Below are 20,762 nucleotides of genomic sequence, written 5' to 3' on the forward strand. Positions count from 1 at the left end.
GTCTCGGGTTAGGGTACGATGTGTATGTTAATCACTCCACCTATCTATCGGAATGTTCGTTATCGCTACACGCTCTCATGCTGTAGATTATCAGAGTGGTGATTAAAGGGAAGGAAAGAGAAGAAAGGGAAGAAGAAATATGTGGAGGAGGAGCAGCAGGAAGGAGGAGGAGGAGGGAAAACCAAGACCTTTCCCACCTTTTTCCTTCTTTCTCTGTCTTTGTCCTTTTCCTCCGAGTATTGAGATGTTGTCATCCTCGGGTCTGCCTGCTTTTTTTTTTTTTGTTGTTGTTTTTTGTTTGGAGGCGGAGGCAAACTGGGAAAACAATGAAGGTACGGAGCCTCCACATTGACAATTCCAGGTAACCCGCCGCCCCGCGTCACCGCCCGCCACACCGGCGCCGCCCTGACGCCTCAAACACTAAAGAAACTTTTCCGTCCTGAGAGGTGTGAGACAACGTCTGCGCGCGATGATTATCTGCTCCCACCTCCTTCAGGCTTCGAGGCTAACATGAAATTATCAGGACATCCATATAATAAAACGCATTTAAACTGTGGTCAGAGTAGTTCCATAACTTTGCAGTGATGGGCTTCCATTCACTACACATGATGGTGCAACAGCGTGAGGGGCGGCGCGGGCGGGGAGGAACGGAAGGACACTCGCGTCCCTGCCGGCCGAGCAGCAAGGTGTCTCGTCCCGTCTCTCCGATACAAAGGACACAGACATCAGTCGCAGGTACACTGACTCACCGGACGCAGGAAACACAAATAACAGCGAATCCCATTTATAACCGAGTGTTCGTTGAATGTTTCGTTGTGTGGAGAAATTTGCAAACAGGCTTCTGCTCAAAGTTATCCCTCCAGTGACCCTTCAAACTTAGTACGTTTAAGCTTATGTGGCGCCGAGTGTTGGCTGCCGGAGACCAGAGAAGGTCTTGGGTGCAGCAGCCTTCACAAGGTCCTGCAAGAACATAAGAGCATAAGAACAGAGAGAGACTGCAAGAGGCCGGATGGCCAATTCAAGGCAACTCCAGATTCCCCCACACTACCACCTGTCATCCTCGTCCATGTAGCACTCTTAAAACAATCTATCGTCCCTGCACTCACTATGTAAATGCTGAGTCTATTCCAATCCCCCACCACCCTATTACTAAACCAATGTCTCCCTCCTAAATCTATACTTATCTAATTTAAATCCATTGCTGCGTGTTCTATCCTGTTGGCTAATTCTCAGTACTTTACTTATATCGCTTTTGGTGTAACCCAAGACCCATTTGAACACTTCTATCAGATCTGCCCGCACTCTTCGTCTTTCTAGAGAATGCAAGTTGAGATGTTTCAGCCTATCTTGGTATGGGAGGTTCCTAAGCCCCTGAATCATCTTGGTCATCCTCCTCTGAACTGATTCAAGCAAGTTGATGTCCGTTCTGTAGTGTGGGCACCAAAACTGGACAGCATAATCTAAGTGTGGTCAAACTAACGCTAAACAGAGTCTGAGGATGACCTCTGCACTTGTCCTGTGACTTTCTCGGCAAGCTTCATTCCTCCACAGGATGATAACCGCATTGGTGTTGGTGGCGATGGCGGCGCTGGCGGCGGCGCAGCCCGTGACCGAGCAGGCCGATGTGAGGGTGACGCTGCAGCAAGGCGACATCCTGGGCTCGCGTGTGGTGGCAACAAACGGCCGCCCCTACTACACCTTCAGGAGCATACCCTACGCCAACCCGCCCGTGGGACCGCTCCGCTTCAAGGTAAGATTTGTCGCTGCAGCCTTGGCCAACTGTCATCCCGTTGGACGCCGCCCCAGCAGTCCTGCTGACAAAGCCCCAGCTGACAGTATTCCTTGCCTCTCCTCAGGATCCAGAGCCGGCCCCGGCCTGGAGCGGCGTCAGGAACGGCTCCATGCCCATCCCCAAGTGTCCACAATATAACCTCTTGTCTCCAGGGGTTGTCATGGGCCAAGAGGATTGCCTCTACCTCAACGTGTACACGCCCAAGGTGAGGCAAGCTTGTTCTCGTGACGATTCTTGGCATATTCCTCCTACACATCCCCCCTCTAACTCCTTTATGCCTGTTATTCAGATTCTTCCTATTCATCGACAACACTCAGCTGTCACCTTCTTCAGCACTAAATATCCTCGGTCTATCGTTAGCCCAAAATCTCAACTCGAAACCACATTTTCTCTCTTACTAAATCAACTTCTTCGAGGTTGGGCGTTCTGTATCGTCTCTGCCAGTTCTTCTCCCCGGCACAGATGCTTTCCATTTATAGGGGCCCTGTCCGCCCTCGTATGGGGTATGCATCTCACGTGTGGGGGGGCTCCACTCACACAACTTTACTGAACAGAATGGAGTCGAAGGCTCTTCGTTTCATCAGCTCTCCTCTTCTTACTGGCAGCCTTCTACCTCTTAAATTCCGCCGCCATATTGCATCTCTCTCTACCTTCTATCGATGTTTTCATGCTGAGCCTCTTCTGAACTTGCTAACTGCATGCCTCCCCCTCTCCCGCGGCCCCGCTGCACACAACTTTCTACTCATGCTCATTACTATACACACACACACACACACACACACACACACACACACACACACACACACACACAAGATAACAAATCAATAAGCAGCATGACCCTTTCAGCTGAACTCCTCCAAGCTGCCCGTGATGGTGCGCATTCACGGCGGAGGATTTATCCTCGGCTCAGCGGAAGACGCAACACCGGAACCGCTGATGCAGAAAGACGTGGTTGTGGTCTCCATCAACTACCGCCTCGGCGCCCTGGGTAAGTGTGGTCCGAAGATTAGGAGTGAAGGGCTCTGTGCCATTGGTAGACTCGGTTCAGCTGTCCTTGAGAAAACACCTGCAGCAGCCAGTTACTAAGTATCTACCGGCTGAATGGGCGCCCTAGGCAGCGTTTAGGGCAAGTCCTGTTACACGAGGACTGAAGGGCTTTTATATATATATACATATATATATATATATATATATATATATATATATATATATATATATATATATATATATATATATATATAAGCCCGCTACTCGCCGCTCTCACAACATAAAATAGACAAGAGTAGCCAAAAGAGAGGTCAGTTTCGGATGGAGAGGTGTCTTGATACACTCTTCTTGAAAGAGGACAAGTCATAGGCAGGACGAAATACAGACGAAGGAAGGCAGTTCCAGAGTTTACCAGTGTAAGGGATGAAAGAATGAAGATGCTGGTTAACTTTTGCATAAGGAGTTTGGACAGAATAGGGATGGGCTAGAGTGGACAGTCGAGTGCAACGGGGCCGCGGGAGGGGGGGAGGCCATTTTTGTCTGTCTGGGAAAACTATTGCAGCGATAGGTTACTAAATGAGATATATAAAAAAATCATTGCAGGGGAAGGTCTAAGAACAGAACGTAACATACCTGACCAATGACTCCTCTCATTGTTCCCCTGGCAGCCCTCCTCTCGACGGGAGACGATGTCCTGCCGGGTAACCTCTTCCTCAAGGATCAGACTTTGGCCCTCCGCTGGGTGCAGGACAATATCAGGGACCTTGGTGGTGACCCTCAGCAGGTTACAATCTTCGGGATCAGCGCCGGAGGAATCTCGGTCCATCTCCACGTCCTCTCCCCGAGATCAGCGGGTGGGTCAGCGCCAACACCAATTGCTCCTTTTCGTTGTTTTGTCACAGTACGCGAGAGCCAGACTGGGGCTCTCTTCTTGACAGTAAACAGGTGGACACACGTGACCCAACCTTTGCTCCGCAGGACTGTTCCAGCGGGCCATCATCCAATCGGGCACGGCCCTGTCGCCTGGCCTATTCTCTCCTCCACGCGAGGGAGCCATTCTCTTTAGCAAGGAGCTCAACTGCACCGGGGAGGAGAGCCAAAAACTCCTGGCCTGCTTCAACGAGGCGAGGGTCGAGGACCTCGTCAAAACGTCAAGCCGCCTCAGTGTAAGTAAACTAATGGTTACTGCATTGCATTTTTTTTGCCGGAGCAGCGTTTAAGGGGCCTTTTATGGTGCCGTTTTTGTTTTTACCCTTGAGTTGCCTCCCTTAGTGTAAAGATAAAAAATCTTAATCATCTTGACGTGTCATGGCTGGCGTCCTAACAGGAATGGTACGATATTCAAATGAAGATCGGCCTCACCGTGGACGGGGTCTTCCTGCCGGACCACCCGGCGGCCCTGCATAAGGCCGGCCGCATCAACAAGGTGCACGTGATCGCCGGCGCCACGCAGGACGACGGCAACGTGTTCTCAGAAGGTACTGTGACGGGACTCAGGAAAGACTAAATGTTCCGCACCGTGGTCATGCTGCTGGGCCCGGAAAACAAGTAAACACGGCTGACGTCCACTGATCAGCATCACCTTACAGCACTGCAACCCCACAGCAGCTGCGCGGCCACATCCGAGATGTTCCCATCCCACCTGCTATTAAAACACCATTTAATGCAACTCTGTGTCGTGGGTGTTAAGTCACGGTTAAACGACTCAATGCTAAGCAAACAAAATTAATAGTGAAATCAAACATTTTGTTTTTCCCAACTTCTCGATCGGAAACCGAAGCAGTAGCAGGTGTGGCGGCGGTGGTGGTGATGGTGGCAGTAGTAGTTGTAGTTGATGTTTTTGTTTTTGTTGTTGTTATTCTTACTATTATTGTTGTTGTTCTTGCAGTTACAACCAGAGGCAGCAGCAGACTAATCATAAAATAACTCGGTGTTAAATTTCCGCCTTGGTTAAAGCCCTGCATTGGCCACAGGTCTGCTCGGCAAGTACGGGGAAGAGGCGCTGCAGCAGCTGAACGAGAACTTCACCAAGGCGGGTCCAATCCTGCTGGGGCTGGAGCACGAGGAGAACCCAGTCTACCTGGCCCGGAGAATCTTCTTCAACTACATGGATGACCTCCACGTGACGCGGGAGAAAGAGTTTGCCTTCACCAGAGTGAGTAGCGGGGCAGGTGGCGAGGCTTGCCTTGTAGCACGCCCTCTCAATATGTCCTAGCCCGTCCTTTCATTATAAGCTTAACGATTGTGAGGGAGCTTGTTTAGAGAAAGGGATTAGATTGCTAGTTAGCATTTTGGAGAAAGGAAATTACTGATGGAAAGCATTCAGAACGGTCAAGATATAGATGGTTGTGCATAACCAACAGCTTAGCATTTAGGATTTCTTCCATCTTTACAAATATCCTCAACTACTCTGTTTATCCCTCCCAAAGCTTCTCGGTGAGGCCTACTTCAACGCCCCCAACGCACAAATGGTGGAGTTCCTCGTCCCCCACACTAAGACCTACATGTACCAGTTCGACCACTGCCCGCCGAAGTCCCTCATGCAGGTGGGCATGAACGTGACGCAGACGAGGGAAAGTGAGTACCAGTGTGGGGCTGCGCGTCCTCTTTTCCGCCACTGAGGTCAAACAAGCACAGGGCGTTGTAATTTACGACACTACTGTGATTTCAGACATCTACGAATACGAAAAAATTACGCAAATATATGTGTTACAGTGCTGAGCTTCAAGGCACCAATCTGTGCAGAAAAGGCTATACCATTAGACGAGACATGGCACAAAAAATAAAGCGGAATAAACTAAAATGTTCAATAACTATTAAGATATGAAACGTGAATATTCTGAAGCTTACCAACGTTTGGTTTGCACCTTGAGATTTCGCCAAGGCTGACAGTTCGGCCACTATTCGCTGTCATTGTAAGCATCGAGTGTGTTCATTATAAATACTATAGATAAAAGTATGACAGGATGATGTTCGTCCTCGACTACATGTTCAGATAACAAACAAACAAAAGCCAAGATGGATTCCCTTTCCTTCCAGTGGCGGGACACGCGGACGACATGCTGTACTTGTTCCAACTCCCGCCCGAGAAGGCCGCCCTGACCCCGAAACGCCCGCAGGACCTCCACATGCAGGAGATCCTCGTCGACCTCTGGACCAACTTTGCTTCCACAGGGTGAGTCACTACACGGCTTCATCCCCCATTACTATCTGCGACCAAACAAATGAAGCATTTTGTCCTCTTGCGCCCCTCCCCTCCCTCGTTTGCCCCTTCATTGTCCAACTTCCTAATGCATGAGTCAAGCGTGTCCTCACTCCATCCTTTTCAAATGTAAAATCTGGAACAGTCTTCCTTCTAATGTATTTCCTCCCTTAATCTCGTTCAGTATTGGCGTATCAAGACATCTGGAATTATTAAAATTAATCCTTCTAGTCCTTTTTTTTCTTTGCGGGAGCGGCGTACTGTTCGTGTTTTTGTTTTATTTGTTTTTCTTTAGCCTTTATTTTGATCCCCTCCACCATATAAAAGAGCGTGACCCGAGCGCTGACCTCATTAACTTTCCCCTCCGGCAGGAATCCCACCATCAACGGCACCCTGGGATTCAGATGGCCTGCCCTGACGCCCGGGAAGCCGCTCCAGTATCTCTCTCTGACCACCACGCCCACCATGTGGCCGCTGGAATGCATGGTGAGCCCGGCGGCTTGGTCTCTTGTCATTTTTCTTTTGTTGAAGCATCAGAAATATCTAAATAAAACGTGGACTTGAAGAAACTGCTAGATCAAAGGAAAACAGGTATGCATTATTCGAACTATGACCTCCATTGTTTCCTTCACCAGAACCAAGACTTCTGGAACTCCCTGCCCACCAAGAACAACAAGATGCTCTACCCCGAGCGTTTCCTTGAAGACTGTAACCCGAGCCGCTGACTGTCCGGCCCTTGACCCCTTGACCCCCGGCCTGCTGGGAGACTGCTTGGCCCTGACCCCCGCCCTGCTGCAAGATTACTTTACACTCGGACCCCCGGCCTGCTGAGGGACTGCTTGGCCCTGACACCCAGCCTGCTGCAAGATTACTCGATTACTTTACTCACGGACCCCCAACCTGCTGAGGGACTGCTTGACCCTGACACCCGGCCTGCCGCAAGATTACTCGATTACTTTACTCACGGACCCCCAACCTGCTGAGGGACTGCTTGGCCCTGACACCCAGCCTGCTGAGGGATTGCTTGGCCCTGACTCCGGCCTGCTGAAATACTACTTTACCCTCGGGACCCCGGCCTGCTGAGGAACTGTTTTGGAGCTCTCTGAAGCACCCCGACCAAGAGGAGGAGCAGCAATAAATTACCAGACATGACGCGTTCTTATAAACCTCCGTTATGAAATATATTCTCCACTTCATTATCACCTTCACTTCCTATGATTTTGGTATTGTTTTCTTCATAATTTTATATTGACGGCAGTATTTGAGAAATAAAGGCACACTGGAAGTGGTGTCTCATTAAAGACAGGTACCTTGCCATGCCACACGTCAACATCAAGGGCAGGGCCATTACGCAGACGGGCGGAGCTGGGAACCTGAGGAATATTTTCATATCAGATTGCATTTTAATTCTGGAACGATCTCGGACTATTAACATCGTCGACAAGGACACTACCACTGAGGCGGATGTAGGCGCGGAGGGGAAGGGAGCCAAGCGCTGGTGGTTTGGGCTGCTCCGGCAGGTGTTGGGTGTGGACCTGTTGATCATCTGGGCCAGAGTGTGTCAGACACGGGGCAGCAACACTCGCCCTTGATGCCACGCACACAAGCCAATTTTCCGAAAGTCACACAAGACTCGAGGTCAAGTATTAGGTTGGAATAAACTGTGTGGAAGATGTACACATACCTAATAAAGTATCTGTGAGGGGAAGACATCAAGCAGAGACAAAAGAGAAACCTTAATCTTAACAACTGAGTTAGAAGATGCTATATGAAGTTTCGAGTTGATATTTTGAGACACACAAGACCGAGAATTCGCGAGTCCATGCAGCAGCTTGTATGTTTCGATCATGTCCTCGCGAATTCTCCTCTCATGCAGTGTTGTGAGTCCCAGTCTGTCCAGTCTCTCTTCGTAGGGTAGTTCGCTCAACCCTGGCTCTTCGTTGGACCTTTTCGAACGTGTCAATATATCTATGGAGGTACGGGGACCATGCTTGGATGGAAAATTCCATGTGGGGTCGGACCAGTGTTTTATAGAGGGCCAAAAACAGGTTTTCTTGATCATTCCAAGCACTGAGTTGGCCCCTGTTGCTGCTTTTGACACTTGAGTGGCCACTTAGATCAGGAGTGATGAAGATTCCCAGGTCTTTTTCTCGTTGTGTTCCTCCCAGGGTGGTGCCTTCCGTGCGGTATTCCTGCTCTTCGTTGCTCTGTTCCACATGCATGTCTTTACATTTGTCTTTGTTGAATTCCTTGAACCACGTTTGACTCCAGTTGTTTATGATGTTCAGGTCCTCTTGAAGTATTCCGCAGTCCCTCTGATCTCTCACCCTCCTGTATATCTTTGCATCATCAGCAAACAGTTTTCCACTGGAATGTATCCCTTCCAAGATGTCATTGATGTACACCAGAAAGAGTAATGGTCCCAGGACACTACCCTGAGGGACCCCACTCAAAACTGGCAACGTTGAATGTTCACATTTTACTATTACTCTTTGTTGTCTGTTTGAGGAATGCCTTCACCCAATGTTCGTTCACGCTGCACACTCTCATGCTGCAGGTTATCAGAGTGGCGAGTAAAGGGAAGGAAAGAGAAGAAAGGGAAGAATAAATATGTGGAGAAGGAGCAGCAGAAAGGAGGAGGAGGAGGGAAAACAAGACCCCTTTTTTATCTGTGGAAAGTAAAGGGAAGGAAAACAATATGGAAAAAGAAGAAGAAAAAAGGTGGAGGAGAGGGAGAAGGAGAAGGAGAAGGAGGAGGGAGGAGGAAAATCAAGACCCTTTCAGAAACACATTGTCAACATCTAGAGGCAGAGAGATAGGGAAGGAGAGAAGAAGAAAACATTAAAATAACATTGAGTAACCCCTAGATCCAAGACTAGCGGAAGACCTAATTAGGGGCCGTATTACTAAACATTTCGTCGTCCAAGAACACATATTTGACAAGGCTTTCGTAGGAGTTGTGGGCATTTTCAGCAGTAGTTTTATGACCCTGGTGGTAGTTTGACCCTTCCTCTGTACCATGAACCTGAAGAAACACTCATTAGAACCCGATTGACCCCCTCTTTGACCTTTAGAAATAGCTGATGTGAGAAGCCAAAGTGTCTTATAATACCGACCTAACACACGCACCAGCCTCAATCCACCTCGCATGCATCCCCGTCCTCGCCCAAAAAGACCCGCTCACCCAACACTCGTCACCATGAGCCAGCGCTCCCGCGACCTTCCCCACAGCTGACTCAGAGGGTTCCCAAGCACACATATTTGACAAGGCTTTCGTAGGAGTTTAGGGCATTTCCAGGGGTAGTTTTATGACCCTGGTGGTAGTTTGATCATTCTTCTGTACCATGACCCTAAAAGCAAACTCACGAGAATCCGATTGATCTCCTCCTCGGCCCTCGGAAATAGTTGATGTGAAAGGTAGAAGCGTCTCAGAGGACCGACCACAAGCGCCATAGTAACTGTCCGCAGGAATGTCCTCTCGCCAGTGTGTTGTTGACGGCTCGTTGACTCAAGGTTACGCCATGATTGAGTGTTATTTAGCTCCTCGTCGGTGCCCCTCCTCCTCCTCCTCCTCCTTTTACATCTTCTTCCCTTTCCTTCTCTCTCTCTTTTTTTTTTTACGTCGTGGCCTATTGCGCCGGTAGGCTTCTTCCCGGTGGATCCTGAATTCCTGATGGTCGGTCCAAGGCTTCTTCCCGGTGGGGCCTGATGGTTGGTCCAGCCCGTTCTGGCGCAGGCGAGTGTTTATAGTGGCGCCATCTTGCATTGGCTTATGCTGCCCTCCCGGACCTCATCTTTAATCCTAGAATCTAGAGTCCGGGTTGATAGGTGGTCTTCTGGACAACATGTGGGTAGTTTTAAGCCACTCGGCGGCGGCTGAAAAATCCCAGTTTGGTGGCACCGGTAGGAGATTAAACTCGCGTCCTCCTGAACGCGGCGCCGTCACGCTATCCATTTAGCCACCGCCTCCCACTCAACACAAATTTACATAAGCGTTGACTCAAGGTTAGGTCACTGCTGTCCTTGCCGCCGCCGCCCCCTCCTCCTCCTCCTCCTCCTCGTTGATAAAGATCAACGTTATAATACATCACTCAAAGGACTGTCTTCCCCTTTTAACGTCTCCTCCTCCTCCTCCTCCTTTGTCGCCTTCCTATTCTTCCCTCCAAGTGTTTATTTTCGTTTCTTCCACTTCCTCCCTCCATTCTTTTTTTTTCTGTCTTATTTTTTTCCGACTTACATTTTTTCTTACGTTTAGTATTTTTTTTTTTCCTTCCTCCACGTCTTAAATATTTCTTCGTGTACTTTTTTTCTATGTTCTTTTATCTTTTTTTCTTGAACTTTTTTCGTCTTTCTTCTAGCTCCTCTTGCTCCACCTCCGCCTCCTCCTCCTCTTCCTCCTCCTTTAGCTGTAAGTCTTCTTTGGATCAGTACTTCAGGGATATAAGATTATACTGACCCTTTTTCGCATGTTTTCAGACGGATTGCAGCAAGACCTCAACCTATATTCATATAATTCTCCCCCACAACCTAGATTGCAAGTAGCGAAAATCAACAATTGAGTAAAGCAACAGTTAATGTCCGCATGACAGGTGGAGTGAGGTGTGGGTGCAGTAAGGTGACAGGTTACTGATGCGTGCCTAGTACCGCCGGTAAAACGAGGATCAAGCCTCCACCTGTGCCCCTGAAACTACACCTCACCCATCGTGGGTATTAGGGGGGATTCTGGGGCTGCCCTGTGTAGGCCACTCGTCCTCTTCCAGTCTCCCTGTATTTCTATGTTCTAATGTTCTTATGTAATGAAGTCATTCTCCCCCACAGCTAAGGTTACCAGTAGTGTAAGTTAAGGGTAGTAATTTCCTCTTATTTCTCTCTTTACTGTAAAATTTCCATGTCCCTTTCTTCCTTAAAGGTACATGGTGTTCTCTTCTAACTATTTCCTGCCGGCACGTTGCCGGAGGGAGAGGTGGGTGGGGAGGAGCCTTCATCTTTTCTGTCCTATCCTACCACACGTAGATTACTAGTAGTAGCTGTAGTAAATAGACACCCTCGCCATAGACCGATAGGTCTTCTGGTGTCTGTTCTTCCTATGTATTCCTCCTCCTTCTCCTCCTCCTCATCCTCCTATTCCTCCTACTCCTCTTCCAGCCTTAGAGATGACCTTGGAGGAGGAAGTGAAGGGCATCCTATTATCTTTTAGTGCTCCTAGTCAGGCCTGGTAACCCCCCCCCCCAACTTCCAACCCCCTCCCCTCCTACCCCCTAGGCCTAACAGATGGCAGATGAAACACACACACACACACACACACACACACACACACACACACACACACACACACACACACACACACACACACACACACAGAGTTACATCAAGAAAACATCACAAAACGAATCGACAAAAAAAAAGTAGATGGAAAAAAAGGGAAAAAAATAGTCCTCACATTTCCTTAATAACATGAATTTGAGGCTTTTGAAGGGCACGCATTAGACAGGAAAAAAGTGCAAGGGAGTCTTTTTTTGTTTGTTTCTTTGTTTCTTATAAGCTTTTGTTTTTGTTTATTTTTAGTGGATTTTTTTGCTTTTTTATTTCTTTCAGCGGCCTATTTTTCTTTGTTTATTTCGTGTGGGCTTGTTGTTTTTGTCCCAGTGGTTTTTTTTATGGTTCCTTCTCTCTCTCTCTCTCTCTCTCTCTCTCTCTCTCTCTCTCTCTCTCTCTCTCTCTCTCTCTCTCTCTCTCTTGAGTTGCCTCCTTCACGGTAGAAAGAAAAAAAAAAAAAAAGTGTCGCTATTTTAACCTTTCAACCTTCAAACACTTGTGCATGGATTAGCTCCGAGCAGAGGAGGCGACTGACTGACTGACCAATTGACTGACTGACTGAACGACTGACTGGTAACTGACTGACTAACCAAATCGCTGACCACCACAGCCTCGCCAGCTTAACCCCACCATTCATCATGCAAGTCACGCTACCCCGGCCTCTTAACCTTCAAGCACTGCATACACAAAAACCTTGCCCAGTGCAGGTGAACGGCTCACTACTCCTGCCCACAACACCGGCTCGCCCATCACCATTAGAAGATGTGACGAGAAGCAGGCTGCCCACTTTTTTTTTTATTTGCAGTAAAGGAAGGAGCTCTGGGGCAAAAATAAAAAATAAAACAAGAAATCCAGCCAGCACTGCTCCTATATAAGAAAGTAGAGATGAGTGGCCGTTCTTGCATTAGCTAGCCTAACGTAACCTAACCTAACCTATGCTCCCAAACCTAATATCCCCCCTTATATCCTATTTTTTACCTCACCTAACCTAATATTGAGCTCCCAAACCTAATATCCCCCCTTATATCCTATTTTTTACCTTCCCTAACCTAATATTGAGCTCCCAAACCTAATATTCCCCCTCATCCTTCAAACTGACATCCTTCTTTTTTTTTTACAGTTTTTTACAGTACACTCAAGGGCAAAAACAAAAAAAGAAAATAATAATGAAAAAAAAGCCAGCAAATCACTGCTCCTATAAAAAGAGTTAAGAGGAGCGGCCAATATAGAGATTAATTTCGGGAGGAGAGGTGTCCTGATACGCTCCTCTTGAAAGAGTTCAAGTCGTAGGCAAGAGGAAATACAGATGAAGGAAGATTGTTTCAGAGTTTACGAGCGTGAGGGAGGAAAGAATGAAGGTGCTGGTTAACTCTTGCATAAGGGATATGGACAGTATAGGGATGACCTTTCCCAACTTTTCCCTTTTCCTTCGAGTATTGAGACGTTGTCATACAAGGGTCTGATTTTTGTTTTGTTTGGAGGCGGAGGCAAACTGGGAAAACAATGAAGGCACGGAGCCTCCACCTTGACAATTCCAGGTAACCCGCCGCCCCGCGTCACCGCCCGCCACACCGGCGCCGCCCTGACGCCTCAAACACTAAAGAAACTTTTCTGTCCTGAGAGGTGTGAGACAACGTCTGCGCGCGATGATTATCTGCTCCCACCTCCTTCAGGCTTCGAGGCTAACATGAAATTATCAGGACATCCATATAATAAAACGCATTTAAACTGTGGTCAGAGTAGTTTCAAGGTTCCAGTGAATCTGTTTCCGCCACCTCATGGTCCTGAGGGAGACACGTGTTCTATAACCTTGCAGTGATGGGCTTCCATTCACTACACATGATGGTGCAACAGCGTGAGGGGCGGCGCGGGCGGGGAGGAACGGGAGGGGTGTAGTTGGTACTAGGGGAGGGGAATAGGAAGGGATTAAAGAACCGGAACACATGGGCCCGACAGTCGACACTCGCGTCCCTGCCGGCCGAGCAGCAAGGTGTCTCGTCCCGTCTCTCCGATACAAAGGACACAGACATCAGTCGCAGGTACACTGACTCACCGGACGCAGGAAACACAAATAACAGCGAATCCCATTTATAACCGAGTGTTCGTTGAATGTTTCGTTGTGTGGAGAAATTTGCAAACAGGCTTCTGCTCAAAGTTATCCCTCCAGTGACCCTTCAAACTTAGTATGTTAAAGCTTATGTGGCGCCGAGTGTTGGCTGCCGGAGACCAGAGAAGGTCTTGGGTGCAGCAGCCTTCACAAGGTCCTGCAAGAACATAAGAGCATAAGAACAGAGAGACTGCAAGAGGCCGGATGGCCAATTCAAGGCAACTCCAGATTCCCCCACACTACCACCTGTCATCCTCGTCCATGTAGCACTCTTAAAACAAGCTATCGTCCCTGCACTCACTATGTAATTGCTGAGTCTATTCCATTCCCCCACCACCCTATTACTAAACCAATGTCTCCCTCCTAAATCTATACTTATCTAATTTAAATCCATTGCTGCGTGTTCTATCCTGTTGGCTAATTCTCAGTACTTTACTTATATCGCTTTTGCTGTAACCCTAGACCCATTTGAACACTTCTATCAGATCTGCCCGCACTCTTCGTCTTTCTAGAGAATGCAAGTTGAGATGTTTCAGCCTATCTTGGTATGGGAGGTTCCTAAGCCCCTGAATCATCTTGGTCATCCTCCTCTGAACTGATTCTAGCAAGTTGATGTCCGTTCTGTAGTGTGGGCACCAAAACTGGACAGCATAATCTAAGTGTGGTCTAGCTAACGCTAAACAGAGTCTGAGGATGACCTCTGCACTTGTCCTGTGACTTTCTCCGCAAGCTTCATTCCTCCACAGGATGATAACCGCATTGGTGTTGGTGGCGATGGCGGCGCTGGCGGCGGCGCAGCCCGTGGCCGAGCAGGCCAAGGTGAGGGTGACGCTGCAGCAAGGCGACATCCTGGGCTCGCGTGTGGTGGCAACAAACGGCCGCCCCTACTACACCTTCAGGAGCATACCCTACGCCAACCCGCCCGTGGGACCGCTCCGCTTCAAGGTAAGATATGTCGCTGCAGCTTTGGCCAACTGTCATCCCGTTGGACGCCGCCCCAGCAGTCCTGCTGACGAAAGCCCCAGCTGACAGTATTCCTTGCCTCTCCTCAGGATCCAGAGCCGGCCCCGGCCTGGAGCGGCGTCAGGAACGGTTCCATGCCCATCCCCAAGTGTCCACAAACTAACGTCTTGTCTCCAGGGGTTGTCATGGGCCAGGAGGACTGCCTCTACCTCAACGTGTACACGCCCAAGGTGAGGCAAGCTTGTCCTCGTGACGATTCTTGGTATATTCCTCCTACACATCCCCCCTCTAACTCCTTTATGCCTGTTATTCAGATTCTTCCTATTCTTCGACAACACTCAGCTGTCACCTTCTTCAGCACTAAATGTCCTCGGTCTATCGTTAGCCCAAAATCTCAACTCGAAACCACATTATTTTTCTCTCTTACTAAATCAACTTCTTCGAGGTTGGGCGTTCTGTATCGTCTCTGCCAGTTCTTCTCCCCGGCACAGATGCTTTCCATTTATAGGGGCCCTGTCCGCCCTCGTATGGGGTATGCATCTCACGTGTGGGGGGGCTCCACTCACACAGCTCTACTGAACAGAGTGGAGTCTAAGGCTCTTCGTTTCATCAGCTCTCCTCTTCTTACTGACAGCCTTCTAATTCTTAAATTCCGCCGCCATGTTGCATCTCTCTCTACCTTCTATCGATATTTTCAAGCTGACGCTCTTCTGAACTTGCTAACTGCATGCCTCCCCCTCTCCCGCGGCCCCGCTACACACAACTTTCTACTCATGCTCATCCCTATACACACACACAAACACACACACACATATATATATATATATATATATATATATATATATATATATATATATATATATATATATATATATATATATATATATATATATATATATATATATACACACACACACACACACACACACACACACACAAGATAACAAATCAATAAGCAGCATGACCCTTTCAGCTGAACTCCTCCAAGCTGCCCGTGATGGTGTACATTCACGGCGGAGGATTTATGGTCGGCTCAGCGGAAGACGCAACACCGGAACCGCTGATGCAGAAAGACGTGGTTGTGGTCTCCATCAACTACCGCCTCGGCGCCCTGGGTAAGTGTGGTCCGAAGATTAGGAGTGAAGGGCTCTGTGCCATTGGTAGACTCGGTTCAGCTGTCCTTGAGAAAACACCTGCAGCAGCCAGTTACTAAGTATCTACCGGCTGCATGGGCGCCCTAGGCAGCGTTTAGGGCAAGTCCTGTTACACGAGGACTGAAGGGCTTATATATATATATACATATATATATATATATATATATATGTATATATATATATATATATATATGTATATATATATATATATATATAAAAGCCCGCCACTCGCCGCTCTCACAACAGAAAATAGACAAGAGTAGCCAAAAGAGAGGTCAATTTCGGATGGAGAGGTGTCTTGATACACTCTTCTTGAAAGAGGACAAGTCATAGGCAGGAGGAAATACAGACGAAGGAAGGCAGTTCCAGAGTTTACCAGTGTAAGGGATGAAAGAATGAAGATGCTGGTTAACTTTTGCATAAGGAGTTTGGACAGAATAGGGATGGGCTAGAGTGGACAGTCGAGTGCAACGGGGCCGCGGGAGGGGGGGAGGCCATTTTTGTCTGTCTGGGAAAACTATTGCAGCGATAGGTTACTAAATGAGATATATAAAAAAAAAAATTGCAGGGGAAGGTCTAAGAACAGAACGTAACATAGATGACCAATGACTCCTCTCATTGTTCCCCTGGCAGCCCTCCTCTCGACGGGAGACGATGTCCTGCCGGGTAACCTCTTCCTCAGGGATCAGACTTTGGCCCTCCGCTGGGTGCAGGACAATATCAGGGACCTTGGTGGTGACCCTCAGCAGGTTACAATCTTCGGGATCAGCGCCGGAGGAATCTCGGTCCATCTCCACGTCCTCTCCCCGAGATCAGCGGGTGGGTCAGCGCCAACACCAATTGCTCCTTTTCGTTGTTTTGTCACAGTACGCGAGAGCCAGACTGGGGCTCTCTTCTTGACAGTAAACAGGTGGACACACGTGACCCAACCTTTGCTCCGCAGGACTGTTCCAGCGGGCCATCATCCAATCGGGCACGGCCCTGATGCCCAGCCTATTCCCTCCTCCACGCGAGGGAGCCATTCTCTTTAGCAAGGAGCTCAACTGCACCGGGGAGGAGAGCCAAAAACTCCTGGCCTGCTTCAACGAGGCGAGGGTCGAGGACCTCGTCAACACGTCAAGCCGCCTCAGTGTAAGTAAACTAATGGTTACTGCATTGCATTTTTTCTTTTGCCGGAGCAGCGTTTAAGGGGCCTTTTATGGTGCCGTTTTTGTTTTTACCCTTGAGTTGCCTCCCTTAGTGTAAAGATAAAAAATCTTGATCATCTTGACGTGTCATGGCTGGTGTCCCAACAGGAATGGTACTATCTTCAAATGAAGATCGGCCTCACCGTGGACGGGGTCTTCCTGCCGGACCACCCGGCGGCCCTGCATAAGGCCGGCCGCATCAACAAGGTGCACGTGATCGCCGGCGCCACGCAGGACGACGGAAACGTGTTCTCAGCAGGTACTGTGACGGGACTCAGGAAAGACTAAATGTTCCGCACCGTGCTCATGCTGCTGGGCCCGGAAAACAAGTAAACACGGCTGACGTCCACTGATCAGCATTACCTTACAGCACTGCAACCCCACAGCAGCTGCGCGGCCACATCCGAGATGTTCCCATCCCACCTGCTATTAAAACACCATTTAATGCAACTCTGTGTCGTGGGTGTTAAGTCACGGTTAAACGACTCACTGTTAAGCAAACAAAATTAATAGTGAAATCAAACATTTTGTTTTTCCCAACTTCTCGATCGGAAACCGAAGCAGTAGCAGGTGTGGCGGCGGTGGTGATGATGGTGGCAGTAGTAGCTGTAGTTGATGTTTTTGTTTTTGTTGTTGATATTGTTACTATTATAGTTGTTGTTGTTGTTGCAGTTACAACCAGAGGCAGCAGCAGACTAATCATAAAATAACTCGGTGTTAAATTTCCGCCTTGGTTAAGCCCCTGCATTGGCCACAGGTCTGCTCGGCAAGTACGGGGAAGAGGCACTGCAGCAGCTGAACGAGAACTTCACCAAGCTGGGGCCAATCCTGCTGGGGCTGGTGCACGAGGAAAACCCAGTCTACCTGGCCCGGAGAATCTTCTTCAACTACATGGATGACCTCCACGTGACGCGGGAGAAAGAGTTTGCCTTCACCAGAGTGAGTAGCGGGGCAGGTGGCGAGGCTTGCCTCGTAGCACGCCCTCTCAATATGTCCTAGCCTGCCCTTTCATTATAAGCTTAACGATTGTGAGGGAGCTTGTTTAAAGAAAGGGATTAGATTGGTAGTTAGCATTTTGGAGAAAGGAAATTACTGATGGAAAGCATTCACAACGGTCAAGATATAGATGGTTGTGCATAACCAACAGCTTAGCATTTAGGATTTCTTCCATCTTTACAAATATCCTCAACTACTCTGTTTATCCCTCCCAAAGCTTGTCGGTGAGGCCTACTTCAACGCCCCCAACACACAAATGGTGGAGTTCCTCGTCCCCCACACCAAGACCTACATGTACCAGTTCAACCACCGCCCGCCGATGTCCCTCATGCAGGCGGTCACAAACGAGACGCAGACGAGGGAAAGTGAGTACCAGTGTTGTCCGCTTTTCTGCCCTCTTTTCCGCCACTGAGGTCAAACAAGCACAAGGCGTTGTAATTTACGACACTACTGTGATTTCAGACATCTACGAATACGAAAAAAATACGCAAATATATGTGTTACAGTGCTGAGCTTCAAGGCACCAATCTGTGCAGAAAAGGCTGTATCATTAGACGAGACATGGCACAAAAAATAAAGCGGAATAAACTAAAATGTTCAATAACTATTAAGATATGAAACGTGAATATTCTGAAGCTTACCAACGTTTGGTTTGCACCTTGAGATTTCGCCAAGGCTGACAGTTCGGCCACTATTCGCTGTCATTATAATCGTCGAGTGTGTTCATTATAAATACTATATATAAAAGTATGACAGGATGATGTTCGTCCTCGACTACATGTTCAGATAACAAACAAACAAAAGCCAAGATGGATTCCCTTTTCTTCCAGTGGCGGGACACGCGGACGACATGCTGTACTTGTTCCAACTCCCGCCCGAGAAGGCCGCCCTGACCCCGAAACGCCCGCAGGACCTCCACATGCAGGAGATCCTCGTCGACCTCTGGACCAACTTTGCTTCCACAGGGTTAGTCACTACACGGCTTCATCCCCCATTACTATCTGCGACCAAACAAATGAAGCATTTTGTCCTCATGCGCCCCTCCCCTCCCTCGTTTGCCCCTTCATTGTCCAACTTCCTAATGCATGAGTCAAGCGTGTCCTCACTCCATCCTTTTCAATTGTAAAATCTGGAACAGCCTTCCTTCTAATGTATTTCCTCCCTTAATCTCGTTCAGTATTGGCGTATCAAGACATCTGGAATTATTAAAATTAATCCTTCTAGTCCTTTTTTTCTTTGCGGGAGCGGCGTACTGTTCGTGTTTTTGTTTTATTTCTTTTTCTTTAGCCTTTATTTTGATTCCCTCCACCATATAAAAGAGCGTGACCCGAGCGCTGACCTCATTAACTTTCCCCTCCGGCAGGAATCCCACCATCAACGGCACCCTGGGATTCAGATGGCCTGCCCTGACGCCCGGGAAGCCGCTCCAGTTTCTCTCTCTGACCACCACGCCCACCATGTGGCCGCTTGAAAACAAGGTGAGCGCGGCGGCTTGGTCTCTTGTCATTTTTCTCTTGTTGAAGCATCAGAAATATCTAAATAAAACGTGGACTTGAAGAAACTGCTAGATCAAAGGAAAACAGGTATGCATTATTCGAACTATGACCTCCATCGTTTCCTTCACCAGAACCAAGACTTCTGGAACTCCCTGCCCACCAAGAACAACAAGATGCTCTACCCCGAGCGTTTCCTTGAGGATTATAGCCCGAGCCGCTGACTGCTCGGCCCTTGACCCCTCGACCCTCGACCTGCTGAGGGACTGTTTGCCCCTGACACCCAGCCTGCTGAAAGACTGCTTTTTACTCGGACCCCCGGCCTGCTGAGGGACTGCTTGGCCCTGACACCCGGCCTGCCGCAAGAATACTCGATTACTTTACTCACGGACCCCCAACCTGCTGAGGGACTGCTTGGCCCTGACAGTCAGCCTCCTGAGGGATTGCTTGGCCCTGACTCCGGCCTACTGAAATACTACTTTACCCTCGGGACCCCGGCCTGCTGAGGGACTGTTTTGGAGCTCTCTGAAGCACCCCGACCAGGAGGAGGAGCAGCAATAAATTACTAAACATGACGCGTTCTTATAAACCTCCTTTATGAAATATATTCTCCACTTCATTATCACCTTCACTTCCTATGATTTTGGTATTGTTTTCTTCATAATTTTATATTGACAGCAGTACTTGAGAAATAAAGGCACAATGGAAGTGGTGTCTCATTAAAGACAGGTACCTTGCCATGCCACACGTCCCCATCAAGGGCAGGGCCATTACGCAGACGGGCGGAGCTGGGAACCTGAGGAATATTTTCATATCAGATCCTATTTTAATTCTGGAACGATCTCGGAGTATTAACATCGTCGAAAAAGACACTACCACTGAGGCGGACGTGAGCGCCGAGGGGATGGGAGCCAAGCGCTGGTGGTTTAGGCTGCTCCGGCAGGTGTTGGGTGTGGACCTGTTGATCATCTGGGCCGGAGTGTGTCAGACACGGGGCAGTAACACTCGCCATTGATGCCACGCACACAAGCCAATTTTCCGAAAGTCACACAAGACTCGAGGTCAAGTATTAGGTTGGAATAAACTGTGTGGAAGATGTACACATACTTAATAAAGTATATGTAAGGGGAAAACATCAAGCAGAGACAATACAGAAACCTTAATCTAAAGAACTGAATTAGAAGATGCTATATGAAGTTTCGAGTTGATATTTTGAGACATACAAGACCGAGAATGTTAGATGTAGAGGAGGGGGTCAGCTGAGTAATATCGAAGAGTAGAGAATAGAAGAAAAAAAAAACTGTGCCCAAGAGAGACGCCGCTCTAACCCTTCAAACTACCGGCTTACTGTGTAACTCTCCTGCTTTTGTAAAGATTTTGAAACAATCCTTATCATGAAAATTCCTAACCATCCATCAATCTCCAATCTTCCTTCCGCTGAGTGGTGCGGTTTCCACAGTGAGCGTTTTCTTGGTGAACTTGTCTTCTTAATGTGCCTTTTTTTTTCATTTTTACGGCGAAGGAAGCAGACCGAGGACGACACGAAGGAGTAAAATAACGATACG

General features: G+C 48.4%; 1 protein-coding gene across 5 annotated transcripts; it reads left to right on the plus strand.

Moving 5' to 3' along the window:
- The first annotated feature begins 596 nt into the window (after positions 1-596).
- LOC126985047 (cholinesterase 1-like) lies at positions 597-19,905 on the plus strand. Of its 5 annotated transcripts, none has more exons than XM_050839329.1 (12): positions 597-735; positions 14,151-14,349; positions 14,457-14,597; positions 15,341-15,482; positions 16,155-16,340; positions 16,465-16,652; positions 16,817-16,967; positions 17,466-17,647; positions 17,922-18,069; positions 18,535-18,670; positions 19,068-19,182; positions 19,332-19,905. In XM_050839329.1, the coding sequence occupies exons 2-12, from the start codon at positions 14,152-14,154 to the stop codon at positions 19,419-19,421; spliced, it is 1,677 nt and encodes a 558-aa protein (XP_050695286.1). In that variant the 5' UTR covers positions 597-735; position 14,151; the 3' UTR covers positions 19,422-19,905. The 5 variants fall into 5 exon arrangements, with proteins under 5 accessions (XP_050695286.1, XP_050695283.1, XP_050695281.1 ...); XM_050839326.1 differs by lacking the exons at positions 14,151-14,349; positions 14,457-14,597; positions 15,341-15,482; ... (6 more) ...; positions 19,068-19,182; positions 19,332-19,905 and adding exons at positions 1,552-1,750; positions 1,857-1,997; positions 2,639-2,780; ... (6 more) ...; positions 6,353-6,467; positions 6,617-7,266 and having other exon boundaries at positions 598-735; XM_050839324.1 differs by lacking the exons at positions 597-735; positions 14,151-14,349; positions 14,457-14,597; ... (7 more) ...; positions 19,068-19,182; positions 19,332-19,905 and adding exons at positions 1,093-1,109; positions 1,552-1,750; positions 1,857-1,997; ... (7 more) ...; positions 6,353-6,467; positions 6,617-7,266.
- The last annotated feature ends 857 nt before the right edge of the window (positions 19,906-20,762 follow it).

This window comes from Eriocheir sinensis, chromosome 58 (genome assembly GCF_024679095.1).
Source record: "Eriocheir sinensis breed Jianghai 21 chromosome 58, ASM2467909v1, whole genome shotgun sequence".
NCBI lineage: Eukaryota > Metazoa > Arthropoda > Malacostraca > Decapoda > Varunidae > Eriocheir > Eriocheir sinensis.